General features: G+C 44.2%; 1 protein-coding gene across 1 annotated transcript in view; it reads left to right on the forward strand.

Annotated features, from left to right (window-relative positions):
• Nucleotides 1–466: 466 nt before the first annotated feature.
• Nucleotides 467–13675, forward strand: part of PIGK (phosphatidylinositol glycan anchor biosynthesis class K) — a 161250-nt gene continuing 148041 nt past the window's right edge. The window contains exons 1-3 of the mRNA XM_015414247.1: nt 467–576; nt 2835–2888; nt 6657–6748. Coding sequence (XP_015269733.1) covers nt 478–576; nt 2835–2888; nt 6657–6748 — 245 coding nt within the window. The 5' untranslated portion in view covers nt 467–477. The remainder of the gene's footprint in view (nt 577–2834; nt 2889–6656; nt 6749–13675) is intronic.

The raw sequence follows: 13675 nt of genomic DNA on the forward strand, positions 1-13675 counted from the left end.
TCTTTTGGCCCTTATGTACTTCCCTATCCCCTCTGGGCAAGTCTACTCTCCATTACTCTCTATAGGCACTCATGTATTCCCTATGGGCAATCGCTGTCCTTAGTTTTTTAGTACCTCCCACTCTGGACTTGTGAATAAGATTAGAAATAATTTTTTCAAACCACACAGCAAGTCAAAGGAATTTTGAACATCGGGCCAGCAGGGCTTTCTTCCAAAATAAGTGCTCCTGGCACAAAGAGCTATGAAACGAATTTTGAAAATACTTAGCAGGTGATCACTTTGAACAGCGTGGTCCAAAATCGCAAAGGCCGCATGAAAGCCGAACGAAAACAGGCAACGCAAGAGCCCGGCGTGAAAGAGAAGCGCGTCGGCTTTAAGTACAACAGCGCCGCCAGAGCGCGAGGAGGAGGAGGCGGAGTGATAACGCTGAATGCAGCCAATGCTCTGCCTTCTTCCGGGTGGGGAGGGCCGCTTAATATGGCTGCCTCCGTGCCTGTTCCTTGTCGCCTCTCTGTGGCAGCAGTAATCGCTTTTTTACTGGGTTGCTGCAGTTTAGTGAATGTGGCTGGAATCGAGGTACGCGGGGGAGTGGCGGGGTATTTGAACTGCAGACCTGTGGAGCGGATCTTGTTCTCCTTTTGTTCAGTCGCTCTGCGCGTAGGTTGAGGCTCAGCGTTTGGGCACCCGTTTCTGCTAGGGTAGCAACACTTCCGACAAGGCTGGGGCAGTTTGTTAAAACGAATCGGGGGGGGGGGGGAGGAGTAGCAAGTGTAATTCAGCGTGATAACAGAAAGGTAGTGAAGTTAGGCTGTGCTTTTACTTGCACGAATGCACACAGCAACCGTGTCTTTGTTTCACTTCCATTCTGACCGTGGTAGTAATATCTAAATACAACACGAAACGCCGTTGTGCTTGTTTATGGGGAGCAGGGGCGGAGAAGGAGACCAAAACAGCCTTGGAAAAGCCCCACCCCCATGATGGATTGCTTGAGGCTGAGAAGGAGCTGCCATGCTCCTCCTCTCGGGCCATACCACGCCTGTGCTGGCAAGGCAAAGCTGGGAGCTGCAGTGTGCCTGTTTGCTGGTTGCATGGCACCTGAGCTGGCACACCTATGCCCGTGCTTCTTCTCACTGCTCTGAACGTGATGCAGCTGGTGAGGGGCCCCAAGTCGTTTAGCTCCCCCAAGTACCTTCTTCCCATGCTGGCGCTGCGTAATGGTAGGTGGGCTTTTCGGGCATTGTCTCTTCAGGAGCTCAGCCAGGCAACGGGACCGGCGAGGTGGAATCCCCATCTGCATTCCTATCCAGTTGACTCATAAGGTGGGCTGTGGAAGTAGAACCCTTGCAGGACTCTTTGGAATAACTTTCAGATGGGGTCCAGAGGTATAGATGAGGGACGGCTTGGCCATGTACCCTCTAATTCCCCCCCCCCCTCCATGGCACAGTTCACATTCTGAGCAGAATAGGACTGTTGCAATCTTAAAATGGGCAATGGACAGTGCAAGACCCTGTACAGCTCCAGAGTGCTGCAGGGTGGGGCTTCCTGTGTTAATAAGTGACTACTCACATGTTCAGCTTAGAGGGAACACTGCTGCTTGGCCCTTAGTTTTCAAACTGGCCTTTGGCAAGTTGGCATGGAAGTCTTGGCTCTTTGCTGTCTAGGTGTGCTAATGCAAAAATAGCAGAAATGAAGCTGCTGTCCTATGGTACATCTGGGCAACAGCAACCTACCACTGCCAGGGGCCAAGCGTCATTTTTTTCCATTCTAGAATCTCATCTCACACTTATAGCTTCATAAGTCATGAAATATATTATTTTACTTTTTTTCTGAAATAATGCAAGCAGATCTTGTAATGATAATATGTTTGCAGCTTCATGTATCCTTCCTCACACTCTAAACACTGTCTATTTCCTCTACTTAAACGTCATTCCTGACATATCCCAATATGATATGAGCCAGTTTGGTGTGGTTAAATGCGCGGACTCTAATCTGGGAGAACCAGGTTTGATTCCCTACTCCTCCACTTGCACCTGGCTGGATGACCTTGGGCAAGCCGTAGCTCTGATAAGAGCTGTTCTTGAAAAAGAGCAGTTTCTGTCAGAGCTCTCTCAGTCCCACCTACCTCACAGGGTGTCTGTTGTGGGGAGGGGAAAGGAGTTTGTAAGCCGCTCTGAGACACCTTTGGGTAATGAAGGGTGGTGTATAAATCCAATCTCTTCTTCTTGGTATAAGGGTCAGAATATTATTTGGTGTATATCCTCTTCATCACTTTATTTGTTCCTGATACTTGTACTTGCTGAAAGGCTTTCACAGCAGCAAACTGAGAATTCCATGTAGGAATTTGTTTGATTGCTTTTTTGTGCAGCACACACCATCCTGTGTCTGTACAGTTTGCTGTATGTTTACACACATGGGATTTTCCCAAGTGAAATTTGGATTAAATCCTACAGAGAAGAGTTTTCCTTACAAGAAATATTTCCCATGCACTGTGACCTTTGCTGAGTTTTCTGAGGACCCTGGTCTTGATTCTACTGTTAAGTAAATTTTCAAATGGCTTTGCACAGTCATTGCATAGTGTGCAGCTAGGTTCCAAGCATTATAGTTTAAATTAGGTACATGATTTGGCTGACGAACAAAACTAGTTCTCTGCCTTTGTTGTACCCAAATATTCTGGATCCCCCAGTGCCTCTTAACACTAGTTCCCCTGGAACTACTTCTAGACCTCCCAGCTTTTAACAGATTGGCTTTGAAGGTAGACCACTGTTGTATGAGTTTTTTCAGGGTAGCTCAGCAAGCTGAGTTTTTGCACACTTATGTTCTAGTCTTTCTTTCAGGAGCAAGCAGAACAGTTTTTTAGAAGTGGACATACCAACAACTGGGCTGTTTTGGTGAGTTTTTCTAACTTCAGTCTCAAGAAGACCATCTTGCAATGTGTCTGTGCATTAAGTTGCAAAACTGTATGCTAATATTAGTTAAATGGCAATATTGTATACTAGGAAAAAGGCCCGTTGTGGAAATAAATACAACGACCTCTAGAAAGAGGCTCTGGGCGAATGCCCCGGCCTTGGACACTCAGTGTCAATTTGCTGTGGCGAACTCAGCAGGGTATAATGACACTGAGTCCACCATTTTCTCCAGAGGAACTGTTCTCTGCTACCTAAAGAACAGTTGTAATTTTGAGTGATCTCCAGCCTTCACCTGGAGATTGGCAATGATGGTTCCCCAGAAGGGAATAGTTGGTTTGGAGGGTGGAGTCTATGGCTTTGTACCTGTCCGAGGTCCCACGCCTCCTGAAACCTCACCCTCTCCAGGCTCCATCCCTCACATCTCCAGGAATTTCCCAGCTGGAGTTGGCAACCCTATCTTCTTCCCAGCCAATCATCAACCTACCTTTATTTCCCCCTCACTCTTCAGCTTTCCACCCCCCACACACCTGCAGCCTCTCCCATGCTCTGAAGCCCTGCCTGCTAGTCACATTGGCTGTCATATGGGGACCACCTCAGCAGCATATAAGGATACAGAGCCCACCATTTTCTCCAGGGGAACTGATCTCTGCCATCTGGAAAGCAGTTGTAATTCTGAGGGATCTCCAGCCCTCACCTGGAGATTGACACATTTTACCTCAGAAGAGCAAACTGTTTAGAATGTTAGAGGCAAAAGCCAATCAAGTCGCATATGCAAATGACCTCTGTGTTCCGAGGCAAAGGCCAATGAGGCTGCATATGCAAATAACCTCTGTGTTCTGACTGGCTATGGGGGGGGAGAGGAACAGCAAAATGTTTAGAATGTTGGAGGCAGGACTCAGGCAAAGCAGCCAGTGGATAGGGAGACCCTCTGAATGACAGATGAGAGAGCGAACTGATTTTGAAGCGTGTGGAATGTTCTAGAGAAGTGCCACCACCATTCGGCTTTTATTTATAAGGGAGATTGTCAATCATTATTGTCACCTGCAGGGAAGATTCATGCTGAAAATACAAATCATTCTATATATATATAAAAGCCCAGTGTATTGGTACTTTCCGGCTCTCAGCCATTGGCCCATCAACCGCCACTCAAGAGTATTCACGTGCAAATGGCTGGGTGCTGGGTCCGCTCCTCTCCCCCACCCACTGTTCTGTGGCTCACTTTCCGCTCAGTGGCTGTTGCTAGGAAACCAAGCTTGGTTCTGTCAGTAAAAAGGCAGGGGCACCAGGCCCTTTCCAGGCCTATTTTGGCCTTTGTGGGGAACTCATTGGGGCCAATCCTGACTAGGGTTGCCAGCTCCAGGTTGGGAAATTCCTGGGGATTTTGTGGTGGAGTCCACGGAAGCCGGAGTTTGGGGAGAAACCTCAGCTGAATAGAATACCATAGAATCCACCCTCCAAAGTAGTTATTTTCTCCAGGGGGAGAGAGAGCTGTTGTTTGGAGTTCAGTTGTGATACCGGGTGATTCCACAGCCAGTGTGGCGTAGCAGTTAGCACTTCAGAGCAGGGTTTGCCAGACCCAGGTTCTTGCTGAGGAAGCTGAGTGGGTGATTTTGGACGACTCACAGACTTTCAGCTTAACCTACCTCACAGGGTTGTTCTGCAGCTCAAAAGGGGGAGAGAAGAATGAGTTAAGCTGCTTTGCTTCCCACTGCGGAGAAAGACTGTACTTTTCCTCCTGGGGATCCATTTTGTCAATCTCCAGGTGAGGGCTCAGGACTACAACTGCTCTCCATATGGCAGAGATCAGTTCCCCTGGAGAAACGGTGGATTCAGTGTCATTATTCTCTGCTGAGGTGGCCCCCCTATGACAGCCAGTGTGACGGAGCAGTTAGTGCTTCAGAGCAGGATCTGCCAGACCCAGGTTCTTGCTGTGGAAGCTGAGTGGGTGATTTCAGACCACTCACAGACTTTCAGTCTAACCTACCTCACAGGGTTGTTGTGCAGATCAAAAGGGGGAGAGGAGAATGATGTAAGCAGTTTTGGTACCCACTGTGGAGAAAGACTGTACTTTTCCTAGGTAGGGGCTGTAGGGAGGGTAGAGGAGATGGAAAGCTGAAGTTAGAGGGGCAGATAATGGTACGTTGATGGTTGGCTGGGAAGGAGATATGGTTGCCAACTCCAGGTTGGGAAATTCCTGGAGATTTGAGGGGTGGATCCTGGAGAGGGTGGGGTTTGAGGAGGGGTGAGACCTCAGACAGGTACAATGCCATAGACTCCACCCTCCAAACCAGCCATTTCCTTCTGGGGAACTATTTGTTTCCAATCTCCAGGTGAGGGCTGGAGATCACTCAGAATTACAACTCTTCAGATGGCAGAAATCGGTTTCCCTGGAGAAAATGGTGGACTCTGTGTCATTATACCCTGCTGAGGTGTCCACAGGAAAGTGCCCATGGCTGGGGCACCTGCCCAGAGCGTCTTTAGAGCTTGTTGTATTTCCCCCCACAATGGGCCTTATTCATAGTATCTAATATAAGTAGGATCAAAAACAGTTGGGATGCACTGTCCAGAAATGGGATGCAGGGTTCTTAAAACCTGGGGTAAGCAAGTAAATGTGAAATTTAAAATTGTGAATTAAATGTTCCAAAAGTCAAAGGCTACATCTGTGCATTGCGGTAGAAATCCAAAATGATGCCTGATGGTTTGTGGAACTGCAGTCTCCATAAAGTGTTCATACTACCTGATTCCATTGGGTAAAATATGCTAGCAAAAGGTAAATTACATTACCCATTGAAAACAAAGCAGTGAGATTAATAGCAGAAGAATGGTTCTACAAGCAGCAGAGCTTCATGTATATATCTTATGTATCAAAAATCTGAATTAATGAATGAATGCAGCGCTCTGACATGGATAGCCCAGGCAAGCCCAATCTTGTCAGAACTCGGAAGCTAAGCACAGTCGACTCTGGCAAGTACTTGGATGGGACACCTCCTTGAAAAACTGGGGGTGGGAGCAGGCTTTATTCAGCCACCTCTCTGAATATCCTCCAGGCCCCCAGTAGGGGTCAGTCACCAGAGGTTACCATGACTTCCACATGCACATATGTGCGCACACACACATGCACATATTGAAAAAAAAAAAAGAATGAATGCAGCCAGTCTAACAGGGCATGGTCCCTGAATGCTGTTGTGTTATTTAAAACTAGGAATAAGGCCCGTTGTGGAAATAACTACAATGAGCTCTAGAAAGAGGCTCTGAGTGGGTGCCCCAGTCTTGGGCACTCAACGTCAATTTGCTGTGGTGACCTCAGCAGGGTATTGCTCTCAGTTTCCCTGATGTGCACAAACCCCGTCACCATATTAAGGTGTGTGTCCAAGAGGGGGCTTCCTGTGTTGCCTTAGTTTTAATATAGCTAGAGTGAAGATCAAATCTAGTGAAATGGTACAGAAGATTTGTTTTCAGTAAAGTAACCTAGGCGATAGTCCAATGAAGTTATGTGCCTATAGTAGGCTGGGGAAATCATGCATGCAATCTCTGTGCCCATCTATTACTTGAAGATGTAAGATGCTTTTTGTTTTAAAATGAAGCTTGCTATTTAAGTGCTTGGTGAAAACTTCAAAGAAGCTTTTCATTGTGTTCATTATTTTCCCGTGTGTGTGTTCATTCAGCATTCTTGGTTTGTTGCTGTAGAAATCATTTATCTGCCTTTTCTTAATATCTATTAATGCATGTGTGTATTCTTTTTCTCTTTAGGTATGTACTTCTCGATTCTGGTTTAACTATCGTCATGTGGCCAATACCCTTTCAGTTTACAGGAGTGTCAAGAGACTGGGTATCCCTGATAGGTAAGAAAATCTGCAGAGGTTACTTTTTTATTAGTAGTAGTGCTGTGTTTGTAAAGCACATGGATTTCTAATGTTTTAATTCTGTAGTCTGCTGCACTAGCACAACAGGGCCTAGGGGGTGTGTGCCTCTTTACTTGTCAGGGTAAAGAAACAGTTTGTGATGTTGCATACCTAGGGAACCAAAGGAATTGTGGTGCCAGCTTGAGTGCCCTGTTTATGAGATGAGGCAAGAGGAGAAGATAATGAAAATAGTCCTGCTGTTTTCGTTCAGAGAGGTTAGAGGAGAGATCCTACTGGCGACAATGGATTGCCATGCTGTAGTAACCTTCACCTCTTTTGGCTTTCAGACATCAGTTTTGTGGTTGACATGGAAACTGACATGTCACCATAGAGGGCACCTACAATTTGAATGGTAATGCTGTTGATACTCACATTATTTGCTGCTAATCTCAACATAGTCCAGTCTGTGAATGCTCAGATCTACAGACTGGGATCTTGGATAGGCAAGACAGATTTCTTTAAAAACATGGGGAGTTAAACTACCCCAAATGATAAAAGAACTGCCTGTAGCTTTACAAAGCAGAGGTCCTTAGTGGCCATTGCTAGGCAACCACAACAGTATTCAAGCCTTGGTTTCTGTCAGGAAAAGCAGGGAGTAAGGGGAAGAACCCTTTCCTGGGCTGTTGGAGGACTCATTATGATAGTATTCGGTCAGACTTTGCATTATAGCCCTTGACTGCCTGGGCTACATTTCGCCTTACTATTAGAGCAACTCCATTTCTTCTGAGTTTGTCATCCTCAAATAAAAAGTTTTGTAGTTTTCTGACTGAAAACGTCCTAATACAGTCTACTTTAGTTTGCTCACTCCCAGGATTGCAATGTTTATACATTATGTTTCTCGTTTTACAATTTTGAGTTTAACTTGGAAGCCAGCGTAGAGGTTAGACCTTCAGACTGGGAACCTGGAGACCCAGCTTTGAATACCCACTCTGCTGTGGAAGTACACTGGATGGGAAAGCTATTGAAAGCAAGCCAGTGTGCTGTAGTTGTTAGTAACAGACTGGAGAGGCTTCGGTTCAAATTGTCCCTGCCACAAAGTGCAGTGGGTGACTTGAGGTCAGTCTATCTTTCTGTTAGCCTTACCTACTTTATGTTGTGAGATATAAAAGCGGGGAGGGGATTCTGCCTATTCTATCCTGAGATCCTAGGAGGAAGGCTGAGATAAAATGGAATGTTGCAGAAATAGAGAATGCTGCTGGGGTGTGCTGCTGGCTCTTTCCAGTTTCCCGTTTCACAAGATAAAAATGGTGGAAAGCTTTCCATACTGCTCTGTGATTTCAGTTATATCTGTCAACGTAAACTGAAGACTGATGATTGTTTAGTGTTTAAATCCTATTATTCTCTTGTTCTAAATAGTGTTTAGAAAGTTTTCCATAGTTCGTGATAGCAATGTGACTGTTCTCCTGGTGGAATTTTCAATTGCTCTGCAGGGAATTTTAACAGGCTGTTACTTCTGTGTACTTATTTACAGTTATACTTTCCCACTCTGGGCTAGATTTTTTTTAAAAAAATATGTCTGTAAGATGCCTTTGCCTTAAGAAGCCTGCGAGGAAAAAAATGTATTTTTTAAATAAATCTATCTTCTGTTCTCTGTTGTAAATTAGAAACTTGGAATCTATCACAAAACTAAATAGTGAATGTAGAGCTAAGAATGAAACAGAACCCTGTTTTTGAAGTTGGCATGCACCTACCCTTTTGGAAAGAGGAAAACATATGCAAGACGTTTTGAGGCTATTTATGACTAGAGATGGGAAGGCCCAGAAAAAAAAAACTGGAAAAATCGGGGGGAAACCCATTTTTTCCCAATTTTCCCCCAAAGCCATTTTTTTCTGGAAAAATATGGATTATGGAAAAAAATTCCTTTACAGTGATAAATAACACATTTATGACAAGGTGTTCATATATTTAATCCTTCAATATTTCTAAAAACTATGTATCATGAAGACTTTTATATAAGACTATGTAAAGTATCAAATAATTGTAATTCCTATACACTGAAGATAAGCAAATGCTGGAATACAATTCAATTACGGAGAGAATACTGAGGATACAATTCTCAAATGCAAGAGAAAGATGTGTTTCTGTCTCTAGGGGGCACTGCAGTTGTCACAAGAGAAGGAAAAAGGTTTCAGTTTCCTTTTTGCTTGTGGGCTTCAGCTTGTTAATATAGTTGGTGGATATGTTTCTGTCCTCTCAGCGGTTTGTACTATAGAGGAGTAAGAGTATTAGAGGAGATAAAATAATGTTCCTAGTTTTGTTGTGTTGATGGTTTCTTTGGTTTTTATTTTTTTAACCTGCTCTTATAAACTGGAAAAAGAGGTTCCTTATAGTTCAGGGTTTTTTTGGGTTTTTTTACATTTTAGGACCTTGCAGTTCCATTTGTAATAAAAATTTAAGAAAGTAAATTCAGTTGGTTATTATTTTCTCAACTGTTGTCTGTGCTAAAAAGAAAAGTTGAAGGAAAATGCAAGAGTGTAATAGGGAGAGAAAGCACATGAATCTGTTTTGTTTTGATTCCATGAACTGAGACAAATCATGTAACTTGACAAGGTTTTGAGAAGCTGAATATATTTTGAGTAGTTCTGTTGCTTGCTTCAGAGGATTATTACTCTAATTTTTCTTTATTTATCTATATTCCTTCCTTGTCTCATGGAGTACTTGCTTTGTTTAGCTTTATCCATGGTTGTGGGGTGTGGGCAAAAAAGGCAGGTTTTTGTTGTTACTACTCATGAGAAACAACACTGGTTGATCAAGTGCATTTGAAGTTAAAATTGACAGAAGTATCTAGAGCCATAATAGAAGAAGAAGAGGAGGAGGAGGAAGTTGAATTTATACCCTGCCCTTCACTACCCAAAGGTGTCTCAGAGTGGCTTACAAACTCCTTTCCCTTCCCCTCCCCACAACAGACACCCTGTGAGGTAGGTGAGGCTGAGAGAATTCTGACAGAAACTGCTCTTTTTTCAGGAACAGGTGTGCCAGAATTATGGCTTGCCCAAGGTCATCCAGCCAGGTGCAAGTGGAGGAGTGGGGAATCAAACCCGGTTCTCCCAGATTAGAGTCCGCGCACTTAACCACTACACCAAACTGGCAGTAATGCTCCCTTTTTTGTGCGGCCCTTCCTCATTGGCTGTTGGCAATGCTAGTATGACCCTGACAGCAGCCTGCTTTCCAGGACTGGAGGTTCAGTTCATCATGCAGAATCTCCTTCATAACATACATCTTTGTCATTGCTCCTTTCTCGGTCTAGACAAGCTTTAAATTTTGCCCTTGTTACCATTATCTGTGACTGGGTAACATCTAGATTGGATTACTGTGATGCTTTCTACGTGAAGCAGCCTTTGAGGAGTGTTCTAAACATTGGTTGAGAACTGGTTGTTAAATAGGTGTAGAGCAGAGGAATGCATGTTACAGCTGCTCTGAAATAACTTAATTGGATTCCTGGTTTTGGCTTTTCTGGGTTAATAGTTCTTGCTTAAGCATCGATATGTATATCTGTGCTGTTCTTGGAACATCATAAGCTCCATCACCTTGAACTCAGAAACATCCAGGGAATGACTCAACAAAAATAGTTTCCAATTTCGTTAGCAACTGGCTGCTAACTGAAAAGTGGTCCATCTCTTTATGAACCACAGTTCCTGCAGTACCGTAAAGTAGTTGTGAGGCACACTGCTGAAAAATGCAGTAAGACATGCCAGTACTTACCTGAAGCCAGATCATTTAATGATATTTGGGGAGTGCCTTTTAATATTTTATTTTCCTGCCTCTACTCAGTCAATCCTAAAAGAAATCAACCCTGACTGTTCCCTGGAAGGCCAGATAATGAAACTGAAGCTCAAATACTTTGGCCACCAAATGAGAAGGGACCACTCACTGGAGAAGACCCTGATGCTGGGAAAGATTGAAAGTCAAAGAAGACGGGGACGGCAAAGGATGAGATGGTTAGACAGTGTCATTGATGCAACGAACATGAAGTTGAGCAAACCTCAGAGGACGGCGGAAGACCGGAAGGCCTGGCGGGAGCTGGTCCATGGGGTCGCAAAGAGTCGGACTCGACTGTGCGACTGAACAACAACTCATGCTCTAAGATACCGGGTGAAGCCCAGCTTCTGTGACCCTGGCCATAAAGATGTGAAATTCTTCTGTGCCGGTCTTTATGGCTAAAAGAGCAAGTGTCCAGTAGCATTTCAAAGATGTGCCAGGGTATGACCTTTTGTGAGTCACTGCTCACTTCTTCAGATGCAGTTAGAAGGTGAGTCCATCTGTCCTTAGCTCTTGAAGAATGGAGTGATTTCAGATTCTTTATGACAATAGTAGGCGTGATTGGATTAGGTGTGATATGCAAAGCGGTAGTAGACGTGGAGAAATCAGCATTAATAATGAGACAGCAAATCTAGGTCTTGATTCAGTCCAGGAGGATGCATTGTTGAGCTTCATTATCAGTTGCAATTCAGCAGTCTCTCTTTCTAATCCCCCTTTGAAATTCCTTTGTAAGATAACTGCTACTGTTACGTCAGCAGCTGAATGTCCTGAAGGTTAAAATGTTCCCCCACTGGTTTTTGAATGTTGTGGTTTCTAATGTCAGACTTAGGTCCATTAATTCTTTGTTGTAGGGACTGGCCTGTTTGTCCAGTGTAGAGGGTTTTAGGTCTTTAATAATACATTAATAATATGGCTATAGTTGCATCTGCTCCAACCCCTCGGACAGAGATACTTACTTGAAGGATCTACAGCAGGCATTTCTGCAACAACAATATCCTCCTGATATGGTGAGAAAGATGATTGGAAAGGCCAGAATGATACCCAGAAACAGCTTGCTATAAGACAAGCCCAAAGAAAATGACAAGAGAACACCAATGGTCGTCACGTACAGGTCACAACTCAAGCCAGATCAATGTATTATCAGTGGCCTAAAACCCATGCTGGATAGTGACACTTCCCTCACACAGGCGCTGGAGGGCTGACCTTTTCTTGCTTACAGACAGCCTGCTAACCTAAAACAACTTCTCACCTGCAACGACAAACTACTTAACAGTAACATGGACTCTGGTACCAAGGCCTGCAACAAACCAAGAAGCCAACTTTGCTCTCATGTAGATCCCAGCAACACCTTCAGTGGACCCAGCAGCATCAGCCATACCATCTCAGGTTCCTACTCCTGCTCATCCTCTGTGATTTATGGTATCACATGCCAGCAATGCCCTACAAACAGGCCAGTCCCTACAACAAAGAATTAATGGACATAAATCTGACATTAGAAACTACAACATTTAAAAACCAGCAGGGGAACATTTTAACCTTCCAGGACATTCAGTTGCTGATGAAGCTCAAGACAATGCATCTACCTGGACTGAATCGAGACTTTAGTTACCAGTCTCATTACCAATGCTGATTTCTCCACACCTACTTTAACGTTTCCTCATAGGGAAAGTGTTTTATCATTCGAGTTGCCCTTTTCTGCACTTTTCCCAAAGCTATAATATCCTTTTTAAGGTGTGGTGACCAGAACTGCACACATAAGAACATAAGAGACGCCAATGTTGGATCAGGCCAAAGGCCCATCCAGTCCAACACTCTGTGTCACACAGTGGCCAGAAATACCAGTGCCATCAGGAGGTCCAGCAGTGGGGCCAGGACATTAGAAGCCCTCCCACTGTTGACCCCCCCCAAGCACCAAGAAGACAGAGCATCACTTGCCCCAGAGCCCCTAGCTATACCTTGTGGCTAATAGCCACTGATGGACCTCTGCTCCATATGCTTATCTAATTCCCTTTTGAAGCCGTCCATGCTTGTAGCACCCACCACTTCCTGTGGCAGTGAATTCCAAGTGTTAATCACTCTTTGGGTGAAGAAGGACTTCCTTTCATCCGTTCTAACTCGACCGCTCAGCCATTTCATGGAGCACACAGTTCTGGTCACCACTTTAAGGTGCTACTGGACTTTTTCTGTCTCTCATGGATCACTGCCTTGACATGGTGAGGGGGCTTGCGTGATTCGATGAGCCATGGCATAGCCCACAGCCTCGTAAGATCTTGTCACCTATATGCTGGAAGAATCTCAATCCTCTGCGTGGCTTATGGCTATTGAAAAGAAAATCACTTCTATTGGTTTTAACCTGAGTGACCTTGTCATCCGGTCAGAGCTTGAGGTCTTTACTTTGCTTAAACAGAGACTTATTGATATAGAGTTGCAAGAGCTCAGAGCCCTTGCCTCCGGAAGGTGCTCCTCAGTAAGGTGGGCCTATCCCCTTTCTGGTGCTCTACCATATTACTTTTTCTGCCTGACTTCACCGCAAATGTGTAGAGCTTATCTGTTGGCCCATCTTAATGTTCTCCCCTCTGCTATTCTTGAGGGGAGATATAAGCAAATTCCTTATTCAGTCAGGTTCTGTGGATGTCATAGAAGAGAAATAGAAACTGTTGAGCACATACTCTTACACTGTAAATTGTTAAATGACATTCGAGTGGAGTGTATAGAAGCCCCCCTTAGGATGGTAGCAGGCCAATCAGATAGAATCAAGGTACAATTTCTCCTTGCTTCACGAGATCTGGAGATCATTGAACTGACCGCTAAGTTTCTCCATTGTTTTATAAAACGGATGGTTTTATAAAACGGAAGAGTGACCCTGACCATATTAATGATTCTTAATTTATAAGTCTAAAAACTTAAGTTTAAAAGTTTAGAATGCCAATTTATTTTATGATTCAGGCATCTTTTGTATGGTCAAATCTAGCTTGTGATAACTTGAGTTAGGCCTGACATAGCCACGACTATCTATTTTATAATTTCTTTTGGATTGTATTATTGGTAAATGCTTCTAATATTGTATGTCAATAAAAGGTATTTGAATTGAATTGAAATTGCCTCGTA

This window comes from Gekko japonicus, unplaced genomic scaffold (genome assembly GCF_001447785.1).
Source record: "Gekko japonicus isolate JY-2015 unplaced genomic scaffold, Gekko_japonicus_V1.1 scaffold30, whole genome shotgun sequence".
NCBI lineage: Eukaryota > Metazoa > Chordata > Lepidosauria > Squamata > Gekkonidae > Gekko > Gekko japonicus.